The sequence below is a fragment of the Lineus longissimus genome, chromosome 8 (assembly GCF_910592395.1).
Source record: "Lineus longissimus chromosome 8, tnLinLong1.2, whole genome shotgun sequence".
Classification (NCBI taxonomy): Eukaryota; Metazoa; Nemertea; class Pilidiophora; order Heteronemertea; family Lineidae; genus Lineus; species Lineus longissimus.
Window position 1 is genome coordinate 19,384,757 of NC_088315.1, and position 12,060 is coordinate 19,396,816.

The 12,060-nt window shown below is 40.1% G+C and overlaps 1 protein-coding gene across 4 annotated transcripts; it reads right to left on the reverse strand.

The window, feature by feature from the left end:
- Nucleotides 1-669: 669 nt before the first annotated feature.
- LOC135492909 (protein lin-7 homolog C-like) lies at nt 670-12,014 on the reverse strand. Of its 4 annotated transcripts, none has more exons than XM_064779630.1 (7): nt 11,966-12,011; nt 11,466-11,507; nt 11,118-11,266; nt 10,547-10,756; nt 10,139-10,193; nt 5,122-5,148; nt 670-3,889 (listed from the first exon to the last, which is right to left on the reverse strand). In XM_064779630.1, the coding sequence occupies exons 1-7, from the start codon at nt 12,000-12,002 to the stop codon at nt 3,792-3,794; spliced, it is 618 nt and encodes a 205-aa protein (XP_064635700.1). In that variant the 5' UTR covers nt 12,003-12,011; the 3' UTR covers nt 670-3,791. The 4 variants fall into 4 exon arrangements, with proteins under 4 accessions (XP_064635700.1, XP_064635701.1, XP_064635702.1 ...); XM_064779631.1 differs by lacking the exon at nt 5,122-5,148 and adding an exon at nt 7,672-7,683; XM_064779632.1 differs by lacking the exon at nt 5,122-5,148 and having other exon boundaries at nt 11,966-12,014.
- Nucleotides 12,015-12,060: the final 46 nt, after the last annotated feature.

Sequence of the window (12,060 nt, forward strand, 5' to 3'; positions counted from 1 at the left end):
CTCGACAGTGAGGTGAGATTTGATAGCGGGCCCTCAACAGGAGATTGGAGTTGCTGAAGGGCTTCCTCACTCTTGGGGTCCCTCTATCAACTCCATTATCACTGCTGAGGTCCTTGTATCAACTCCATTCTCACTGCTGAGGAACCTCTCACTGCCGAGGAAGCCCTTCATCAACTCCATTCTCACTGCTGAGGAAGCCCTTCATCAACTCCATTCTCACTGCTGAGGTCCCTCTCACTGCCGAGGAAGCCCTTCATCAACTCCATTCTCACTGCTGAGGAAGCCCTTCATCAACTCCATTCTCACTGCTGGGGTCCCGGTATCAACTCCAATCTCACTGCCAAGGTCCCTCTCACTGCGGAGGAAGCCCTTCATCAACTCCACTCCCCTGTGGAGGACCCAATATCAACTCTCATCTCACAGTGAAGGACCCGGGTCCTCAGCAGTGAGAATGGAGTTGATACAGGGTCCTCGAGGGATGAGGATGCTGAAGACAGTCTCAATCATGATTTTGGGGGTTTACTTAGGGGTGTCCCATCATCGAGGAGAGAGCAGTCCTCCAAATCCTGGTGATCTTCCTTCAATATCAATCAAACTGTGGCCAGGGCAGCACAAGAGGAGGTCCAGAGTATTCAAAACTACCAAGCCAAATTGAACCAACCAACCATGACGTATGTAGAAGTTCAATTTATTACAATATGATAAATTTACACATGATGATAAAATATAATCAATAACTGGAGATAATACACTAATATATAATGATCATCCATGATAAACAAGCGGTACACCAATCTTCTTAAGGCCAAATGACTGAATTTCTTGGTTCACAGGTGGAGAACCCATCAGACTTTTCGACATTTGAAAATTCGAGTTCTAATGAAGTTTCGAGTTTGGAAATCACAAGCCGGTGTTACCCAAACTACAATATTCAAGTTGGATTTATGAAGCACTCAAGCACAGCTTTGACATGCTTGAGTACAACTTTAACCTTTTCTCCCCAATCTACCCGTTTAGACTCTGCCAGTTAATACATTAGACTGGTCCATAAAGAAAAGTGGGGTCGTAAAGGTTCCACTTTTCATGTTGTTTTTATCTTTGTATATAGCGTTTTCACGGTCAGGTATGTTGGAGGGTAGAACAATGACTATGGTCTTGCCATGCCTGACTTAACTATTAATCCAATGCTGTCATGGTCTTTTGGACATGCTTTCTTTCGTCTGTCCCTCAAGCATGGCAGGTGATAACATCACATGAAACCACTACATTGTATTTATTTTTTCTCACCTTCTAAAGGTTTGTCCTATAAACCAATAAATACAAAACATGAGGCCAAAGGATGATTCATTGCATTCATACAGCGGAATCAGTAACAACCTTTCCGAGGGTATTTCTTTCAAAGGCTCAAACCTGTGTTGCAACATAAGTTTGTAAACACAAACAAGGCTTCTTGTGTTTCCTGGCATAGCTTCACCACTGTGAGGAAGTTGTAAGCTGGATGTGCTGTCCATAAGGCCCAGATTAGAGTTGGTGAATGTCTAAGGCCGGATTTACTCGGAGAGGTGGCTGGCCCCGACTCGAGATGTGGAAGACCCTCGGAGAGGTGGTTGCTGGTTCCACAGGTGTACATACATGTAACATGATATAAACTACAGACTAAATTTCACTAAAACAAGACCTCGTCTTCTGACCACTAAGTGTGTCTGGAATACTATACTGTACTGTTGCATTAATACCAGAACAAAACAAGTAATTATAAGGGCCGGTTGTTCAATCAGCATTTTCTCAAACAGGCCTGAAAATCATGTATGCGCACTTTGGTATCTTCAGAAAGGTTTCAGGATTAGTCTTGGCAAAGAATGTAAAGCACTTTGAGAATGTAGTTCAATCTAAAGCGCTATATAACATCTTTCATTTGATTTTTCACGTTTCAAGACCAACTTATCATTCCTGCCTAAATATGATTTCTTTTTTAGGACTCACATCACTTTACATAGTTGATAGTAATTAATCACTGAAATTATTTGTTTTGCCTGGTACACTACATTACAAGCAGTAGAGTTTATAGCAAACAATTACTTTAGTAAGAACATAACCTGAATATACATGACAAATACCAACATCTGTACAAAACCTGCACAATATACAAATAATCATAATTACAATATCTGTCATTTCATACGATTTAAACATGATTAGGACGTATATGGCTCATTAAAATAAGGTCAGTGAAGGATTCTTCTTAGAACACAGGCAGTAAGAGTTAAGGGCAATTACCTTACGAAATAAAGGAAACAAGATTTATTCTGTCATCCTCGGGGTCACAAATTCAAATTTACAAATTGTTCTAAGAAGTATCCCTCGTTTCATAATTTCAATCAATTTAAACAAGTTGATATGATATGTTGGATATATTCTTCACAAAAATTCTCTCAACCTCGCGGTGCTAAAATTAATGTCGACAATGTCATCGCTTTCCAACAAGCAGAGTGCATGAAGTCGAATGACCATAGGCTGTGCAGCGACGTAATTCAGGCAGCGACTTTGGATGTCAATTCATGGCCCTGACCCTGCTCACATCGCCCACAATGCGGGTAACATCTCGTCTGAGGTGGCTAGATTTCCATACCACTAATAAAGTACACCTACTGGGTGAATGACGTCAATTTTACATCCTAAACCTTTCACACAATTTCACAAACAGTGACATACATTGAGGCTATATGGATAACTTTGTTACTGTCATACGAACATTTCTTCACGAGACATTTTCCCTTTATACATAGCACCCCGACTCAACATTTGAACATCTAAGGACCGATTTACAATGTTATTACAGCCAAAAAACGAAGCAGAGAAATTCTGTACCGTGGCGTTTATCTACCGATGGTGGTGTTGTCATCGGTATTGGTTGACGTCATGATATCCAAGGCTGGGTCAGACATCGCAAAAGTGGTCCGCAAGCAAAGCGGTTTAGAATAACACAATGTTATTTTAAATATACTTATATGTCCAGATAGCTTTTTTCCCATGGATAGATTTAGAGACCAATAACATATTCAAATAAAAACATAATTGCTTCATACCAGCATGAGTTTTTAACCTGCCCACTATGTCTGGCATAGATATGATGCAATAATAATGATGTAACATTTTTAACAGTCAGCCCTTGAGTCATAAACAACTACATAAGTATGATAACATTGGACAATGATGACAAGTGTATACGTACACAATCTGTATGCACAAATAGGATGAAAAAATGTCCAAAGCTGTTTGGCAGGGGCGTCCATTAAAGGGGAACTATAGGCAGGAGAAAGGTGATCCAACAGGCGGTCTTCAGTGAGGGTGGGGGACTGGGGCTAGTTTTACCCAGCAACCACATTTCTTGCACCAATGTAGTGTGAAAGAATAGAGACACCTATTGGGGACTTCATCCGACCTCCGATTCCTGCCTATAGTCCCCCTTTAAACAGGTATGCAGGACAAATTGGGACACGCCAAAATTAAACAGTTCTATTGCAGAGCTCAAGCCAACAGTTGTGACAATCGCTTGGCGCCCCCTATAGTCTATGTTGAAGGGTATTTCCTGATCGTCCTGAGAGTGCGCTGTTGATCGAATCTAGCCTCCATTTCCTCCAGAACGCGTGGCGTGTATCGCACAATGAGATTGACAGTGCCTGTTTGAAAGAGATGACAAGATCTACACGCATGTTGCGCTCACACCGATATGTCACGTGCACGCACAGATATGGCGCGCACGCCCGAACGCAGCAATATGGCAAGTTGATTTATGGTTGCGGTCGGCGGGCCTGGCGTTGTTTTTCAAACCTTGCCTCCATTTCCTCGAGAATTTGCGGCGAGTACCGGACGACCAGCTTGACGGAACCTAAAGAAAAGAAAGCGTGGAAACAAAATGATGCGAGCAAGCAAAACGGGAGCTAAATGGGCAAGAGGGCTTCAGATGAATTTTAAACGCTTTAAGACTTTGATGGTATACACTTAGCCATTGACCTCCGGACCCTTCCTCTTTGGTCTTGTACCCTTCAGTAGAATATTATCTTGCTACAACCACTCAAGCTCAACGCCAGACTTAAGAATTTGCGAGGTTCATGTACTGTATTTATATTGGCCCAAAAATTGAGAAATTTGGTTTTGTTTTAGTATCTCGATTTTTGCTGCTCTTTTATCTGAAGCTCTCTTACTTAGTCTAGGGAAATTAGCAACAAAATCGTGGTAAAAGTGCCCAAACATTAATATCAAACTGATATAAGCATGCTGTTAGCTTTGATTCTTGTATATTTGAAAACTTTATGGAAAGGTGGTACAATTTTAACCTCTGTGTTCACTGATTTGTCCAATGCCCGGGAAAAGCACATTCGCCACCCAAATGCCAAATTTTCTCTAGGAGAGCCCCAAACCCCCCTCTCATTTCAAGGATTGCATCGATCAGCGCTCTATGAATGGTGCTACACTTTCTGGATCCACCACTCTCAATCATATACTACCCAAAACTACATTGGACTTAAATTGATCGCATACATATGATATGCAGGCAGCTGTCACCATTGATTAATTTCATTCATTGAATTAACCATTCTCTTCTTACATTGACGTCAAAGCAGCAGTCGCTAGGCACTATTGATGTGCGATCATCAACTTTGTGAGTGGCCTACTGGTCAAGGAACGTGACATGCAATCCCATGCACACCTGGAGAGACTAGTAGAGACACCTAGTGCATTCACAAAGAACTGAATTTGTACCGCTTCAATCTACTACACCAGCAGTTGGCTATCTATTCCAAGGCTAATAGCCAGAACTTGTGGAGAGGGTCAGAGGCTGTACTTTGAAATGGAAGGAAGAGCTACGCTAACCCGATGAATAACTGTCACTATTAAGTCTTAGAACCTTCGAATAGATTCATTTGAGCATGCATTGAAATAACTGTCTGAATTGACTACTAGTGTCAACAAAGAGTGTTCAAAATACTGCATTCAAAACGTCTGCTCAAAAATGCTGTGCAAATGATCAATTTTCGCCGCTGTGCCAGCCAGGGAAAAACTTGCACGAGTTGCATGCCCTGCCCTAACATTCTTATCCCGTCCACCTAATACACCTACGTTTTTCTTCGATGCCCACAATGTGTGCTGAAGATCAGAGAGATGAAAATTCACTCTAACTGTACACATTTTGACTCTGCCAGCTGGTTAACAATTCCTTTCACTCTTCCAGCTGGTTATCAAATCCCATAGAATTTTAATGCTTACAGCACTAGAAATAACCTGACAGTGCTCAAACAGGAAAATCATGTCTGAAATCGTAAAAGTTAGTTTAGCAATCTCATGCACGTAACTTGGAAAAATATTGAATAGATAGTTTTAAAAGTTACACTAATTTTTTTCAGGATGTAAGAAAAATGCATGCTGACAACGGGAATGGGATTGGGATAATAAATGGAATAAAAAAATGCTTAAAAAAACATCTTATCAAAATCTAGTACTGCTAATTCATGAATGTTGTTAGTTTCTATGGCAACGAAAATATTTTTTCAGGGGAAAATGTTTTAGTTTTTTAAGTTAGTAAAAAATTTAACCGAAATGAAGCTGGTCGTCAGGTACCCAGTGATGTATTAAAAATTAGAAAACAATCATTACCTTATAAACGTTTAATACATTCTTACGCCAAATACCAGGCCTGGGGCGAGGATACATTATCGTATAAAATTACAATTCTGGCAATTTTATATATGACGTGAAGTCGTTTGACTCAACATGCACTTCTCATACAAACCTAAAAAAAATCATTTCCAAACACCGAGGACTGTCACCGTGTCCGTCAATTCAGAAACTATGCATGCTCAAATGAATGGATGATCATCAAAATCACTGACATGGGGTGATATGAATAAAGACTAGCAAATGCTTTTATCTAAAACTCCATGTACATTTACACTGGGCCTTTCTGTACAAAATTGAAGTAAAAGCATTTGCTAGTCTTTATTCATATCACCCATTATCTAGCTCGGACTTTGCAAAGGGAAATCTGATTGATCCCACTAGGTGGTGCTACTAGTCCTTTTTAACTATAGTCAAACCTCTCTATAAAGGACACCCTTGGCACCGACAAATGCTGTCCTTAATGGAGAGGTCCTGATTACAAAGACCAAATTCAATGGAAGTGACCAATATGGGGCCATGAGCAGTGTCCTTTATAGAGAGGGTGTCCTGCCAAACAGATGCGTCCACTAAAGGAGGTTCCACTGTATTTATTATAAGTGTTACATAATCTCAGAAAATTTGGGATGCAATATAGAAAATATTCAATAATAGACCCTGATAAACAACAATCTTGACGGATCTGTACGAGACGCAGACATGTGTCACTTTCAACATTGTAGAAAGAAGTTAAACAAAACAGTTGTTACTGATTTTTACGAGAAACACTGTAGAAAGAAGTTAAAGCTAATGGTTCAAATGGAACGTTGTTCAAACGCAGTATGATAGAAAAATCACAGCATGCCTGCTGCCACCTATACTTAAGAGCAGTATACAGCTATTCACAAGACCAATCAATCTACATTTATAATCAAATCACTATTCACAAGTCGATGACATAACTTTATACACAGGGTGTGTAAAAAAACAAGCAACACTTGTGTTTTCGATGTCATATCTAAAATGTCTTCACGATAGGATATCGAAAATTGTAACTGTTGTGTTTTTTTGAGACACCCTGTAAAGACGGACAGGAGAAGAAAGGGAAGGAAGGACGGGGTATTTGGACAAGGGAAAGTCTGAAGTTACTTTCATCTGCAATCTGCTAACCAAGGTAACGTCAAAAGACAAATTATCTTCACATCATTATGTCACAAGGCTATTCCAAATGAAATGTTAGCAATAACACGCACACGTGATGATAATATGTCGTCTGACGTCACTTCTAGATCATCGCACAGATGAAACAGACTTCAGAGGACACGACAACACTGTTTGAAAATAATCGATCGTCACGTTTGACACTCACTACATGAACATGCGCAAATTATCATAACTTTATTGGACATTGGAATATTAACGCTGCATCTTTTTCGTGGGACTGGGATGACCCAAAAAATGTAAACGAAATGAAAATTATGAAACAAAGAAACCAGACTTACACTCTTGAAAACTAGGGAGTAAACAACAAATTGATCTCTATTTTGTTCTCCAATTAGTTCAAGTGAAATACCGGATCCTGATAGCCTAGCCTAGCCTAGGATACAAGGAGAGTCTCATAAGCCAAAATCGAGCTGGCCCCTTTAAAATTTACTTTTAACCTAAATGAGCAACTCCAAAGCTACGAGGCGGAGTGTCTCTATAGAAACCACTAAAATGGTGACAACACGATTTTCAAGTTAGCTGAGACAGGAGCAGAACAGAACAACAAGAAATGAAAGAAATATTCAAAACAAAACAAAAAGCGGGTCATCCCATTTCTCAATTTCATTCTGACATATTTCAGAATGAGATTAAACTTTAAAGCTGAACTGGTTGATACTTTACAATTTAAAGCTGAACTGTTCGATATCGCCCAGTTTAAAAAAGACTGCAGCAACAAAAGGTTCACTTTAAAACGTCATGCCCACTTTAATTGGAAGTTTTCCACATGCAAAAAGATATATCCATGCTCACTCTGTACGGTCACTTTTTGATCCGGCGGCGAAAAGATGATGAAGAGGTGTCAATCAAGAGAGTACATGCAATGTCAATCTTAATTGGGTTGACATATGTCAATCAATTATGATAGAACAATTAAATTAACCTCACAACTGGCAATTACCTACAATGTCCATTCAGACACATCAATCGAATCAATCATTTAAAAATCACCATAATTTATCACTCATCAAATATTTGACAACCAGGACATAAAAACTAACTATTTCTGCTCCTACAAATTTAAGTTGAATGAAAAAAATTTAACCTCGAATTCGATTAATATGTATGTTTCGGTCAGAAATATTTCGGAGTGGACACAGTTCTTAACATGTGCATGTAATGAGTGTAGTTTCTCTGAGGGGCCATTCATTTAGTACGTACGCAACAGGGGGGGGGCATCTGTAGCCATTGAGGCGGGGGAAAGGGGGCATCTGTAGCCATTGACTACATACACCAGTATCGACTGATGACCTTTTTGCAAATACGCAGATCTTGGTCAGGGCTCTTGTGTACAAATGAGGCAGTACTGAAGAATTGTGCGTACCTACTAAATGAAAGGTCCCTAAGGATCCAATATAAACCATTGGGGAGAGGACCGGGAACCCATAGGCCAGGGGTATGAGGGCAAATCTGTCACCCACAGGGATCTCTCATGGAGGGGGGGATGAGGGTGATCTTTACTTTCTGTCATCGCAGGCCTAACATACCAACTAGAAAATGTTTGCATCGATTGTTCATATCACTTTAGTTGGGGTTACTTTTGAAGCCAATTCCTCATTTCTACCCAAAATTGAAGCAAGCTCACATTTGCTTCAAAAGACAACATTTCAGCCCAACCTTTCTCGTTCAGTTCATGTATGTAAGACCATCAAAATAAGGGAATTTACGATTATGTACATGTCTATATGTTCAGAGCGTTTTTTACGAGCTCTCCCTTTCTCAGCTTTAAGATGAAATTTCAGCAGAAAAGCTTGACAAGAGTTCTAAAATAGGCAAATGGAATAAAAGCTAATAGCAAAGGACTTATGACTGTATGGTAAATCTAAACGTCTTGACTCTTTTAAACCCAAAATCTGTATTTTTCAAAGAAAATGCCATGACTTTGAGAGAATTACCGACACTGTTTGGGAAAATTTATCGTTTACAATTCATTTCTCCATCATTTGTAAAGGAGTGTTTCCACTCCCTGCCCAAGTTTTTCCTACCCAAAAAAACTGTTGCAAATAATATACAATTTAATGAATGATGAAAATGGCAAAAGCAATTATTGAAAACAGCAGAAGGGCACTTTGAAAATCGATTGTATTATTGTTATTATTCATTCGACATTGCTCTCAGTTTCAGCAAAATTGTGATTGTCTATCATGAAGTTTATCCGGCTCAGGCCTCTCAATTACATGATTCCTACACCGTATGACGGTGTAGGCCGTACAGGATGTCCCCAAATTAGGTCTTTTTTTTTTCTTTTTTTTTAATAATATGACCCCCTGAAGCGTTTTTTGACCCCTAACATAATCAAATCTCATCCAAATGGCCTAATTTTATAGTTTTACCCTAAAAATTATGATTTTTCAGGTGTATGTGGTGACATCAGTCACTGACTTTGATTTATGACGTCGCTGTTCAGGCAAATTTGCGTGATGAAATGTCCCCAAATTAAGCTTAAAAGCAAAAAAACATGTCCCCAAAATAGGCTAAAAAAATACAGGGTGTAGAGGTCTCCACGTAATTGAAAGGCCTGCCGGGCTGTATGAAGATATTTACAGAGGGAGGCTGGGGGAAGGGGGTCGCCTAGCGCTAGACTAAAACCGATATAAGAAATGAACTCACTGCCCTCTGAAAATAGGAATGATGAAGAATGAGTTCCAGGTTGGCTATACTCGGTTTGGAGAGTACAGAATGTTGGCCTGGCGATATTTTCGAGCAAATCATTCTTACAAGAAAAAATTCAGTTAAATTCCATTGAAGACTAACTCAATAGGTGAGGTCGCACAGAAGAAACGTGTCTTACTACTGGACTAACGGTCGGGTTTGATTAAAGCTCAGCCATTGTCACCCAATACTCTCAACTGCCTAAATCTGCCAAATCAGTGCAGTGTGTGCACACCTTGATTTCAACAGAGAGGTTTTTGGATGAGGCTGAGGAATAGACATTAATGTGAAGTGTTTTTTGTTCTGTAACAAGGCGTGATATAAAAAACTTTACTTTTCGAAATAAAATTGAAATAGTTTTTCTTCTCCAGAAGCGTAAATCAGTACTGTTAGTGACCACTGTCTCAGCATCACCTTGCTGTCTTACAAGAGACTTGAGACAACTCCAAGAAAGTACAACCGTCATGCCAGACAGCAATATTGTTTTCAACAATGATGGCAAAATCTGCATCAGAATAAGAAGGGTTAATTGTACGATGTGACGCACGTGTATTTTCTATCTACCCACCTTGAGCCGCTTTGAGAAGATCGACAGCTTTCTCATGGTGTTCGCCCTCCACGCTCTGAAACGGAGAAGATAGAAATTCAAACACACCACAATTGCAATGAAGTTTGTAATGTACAGTGGAACCTCCCTCTGCAGACACCTCTCTACAAAGGACACCCTCTCTATTACGGATATGCATGTTGGCCCAAATTGGTTGTTTCCATTGTTTTTTATCTCTGTAATCAGGACACCTCTCAATTAAGGACAGCAATGTCGAATTCAAATCATATGTAGTGGCAATCCAATGTGCTAGAGAGGAGTTGGTCTTTATTGTTGGAAAAACAACCAACGAGGTAAAACATTGGTGGCAACACCAATTATGTCTTGCAAGAGATCTATCCAATCATTGTTATGTGAAATCATACTCACAACACCATTGACAGACAAGAGCTGGTCACCCCTCTTTAGTCCTCCGTGTCGGTCGGCCACTCCCCCGGGGATGATACGAGAAATGTAGATAGGCGAGTTCTGTTCCTTGCCGCCCATTACGTTGAAGCCAAGACCTTCCTCCGTTTTGGGCAATTCGACGACACGAGGATGGGAATGACCTTCACTGGCCGCAAAAGCTGCAACAGTGGCCTTGAAAAGCAAAGAAAATTTCAGTTGAGAACTATATAGTATACATGTACTCAATGCCAGACAGTGATGCTGACATCAGTGCACTTCCTGGAAGAATGGGCCATGCACTTTATGACAGAAACTCTGGCCCAGTGACACCAATGTCAAGGAGAAACTGTGGGGAACACAGCAAAACCTTGAACCGTAAATAAGGTTTGAAGGGGTTTCTTAACATTATTAGGGCCAGTACAGCCAGGCCTTTTTCATCAAAGTTTCTAGACTGTGGTATACCCTTCAAAGATCAAAACAGAACTCTCCAGAAACCCTAACCTGCAGATTCGTTTGAAACCTCTTTCCGCACACAACACAACAAAATACCTACCTTGGCAGTAGCGTTGGCCCTTATCTCAGGACTACCGGAGATATCGACCGTTTCGTAAACATGTTCATACACCTCCCTCACGGCTTGGCAGAAATCACTCTGTAATACCTTCTGTAGGGCACCAAGCTTGCTTGCTTGCAAGTCGCTGTCTGAAAGTGACAATCATGAAATCACGTAAACCCAGAAATAATTGTACTAGCCTTCTTATTTCATGATTTTTGAATTTGAAAATCTTGTCCATTGTACTCAAACTGAAAGATCAGTTGAACTTGATGTTATTATAGAAGAAATGAACGGCCGAGTTATTTGACAGGAATGACAAATTAGCTGCTTGTTATATCAACTTACTATTTTGTAAAATCTCCAGGAGCTCAATCGCTCGGTTGACATCTGAAAGTAAACGATTTGCCCAGTTGTAGATTGACCTAGAAATGGGCATAGACCCTTTTACACCAGGCGGAGGAACTCGGGAAGCCACTGGCCCAAACAAACCTAGGCCTCAATATAGCTTTGATGGCCATTTCTACTTGTTACACATGATATTTGCTTCGAGCTTGGTCGTTTTCTGTGATTACTTTTAGTCGTCATGTCAACAGACCTACTCTATAGACCTACCAAAGAACAGAAAAATCAGCTTGGGGATCTGGCGAAATAAGGTATGCTGTACAAATATACAGGAAATTATGAAAAGTGGAAGGGTGGGTCTAATTTTCATCGCATTTTGCGAAAACCTGACCGATCTAGACAATTTAAAAAGTGGTCATGTCGATGGGGTATATATTTCTCTTTCTTTCTAAAGCAAGAAAACTTTGAAAGCGTCGAATATAGTGGAAAAGTAAGCGAAAAACCTTTCTCAAGAGTCAGGGGTTCAGACATGGTCGCCATATTAGTCAGCTTGCAATATGATTGGTCTATTCTGTGTTAGATGAAACATCATCTATGA

Excerpts from the sequence above, each read along its gene's own strand:
- LOC135492909 (XM_064779629.1), bottom strand. The coding sequence starts at position 12,002 with ATGGCGACCATGTCTGAACCCCTGACTCTTGAGAAAG. Across the intron at positions 11,267-11,465 it reads CCTGGAGATTTTACAAAATA|ACAGCGACTTGCAAGCAAGC; the intron begins GTAAGTTGATAT and ends TGTCACTTTCAG. Across the intron at positions 10,757-11,117 it reads GGGCCAACGCTACTGCCAAG|GCCACTGTTGCAGCTTTTGC; the intron begins GTAGGTATTTTG and ends TTGCTTTTCAAG.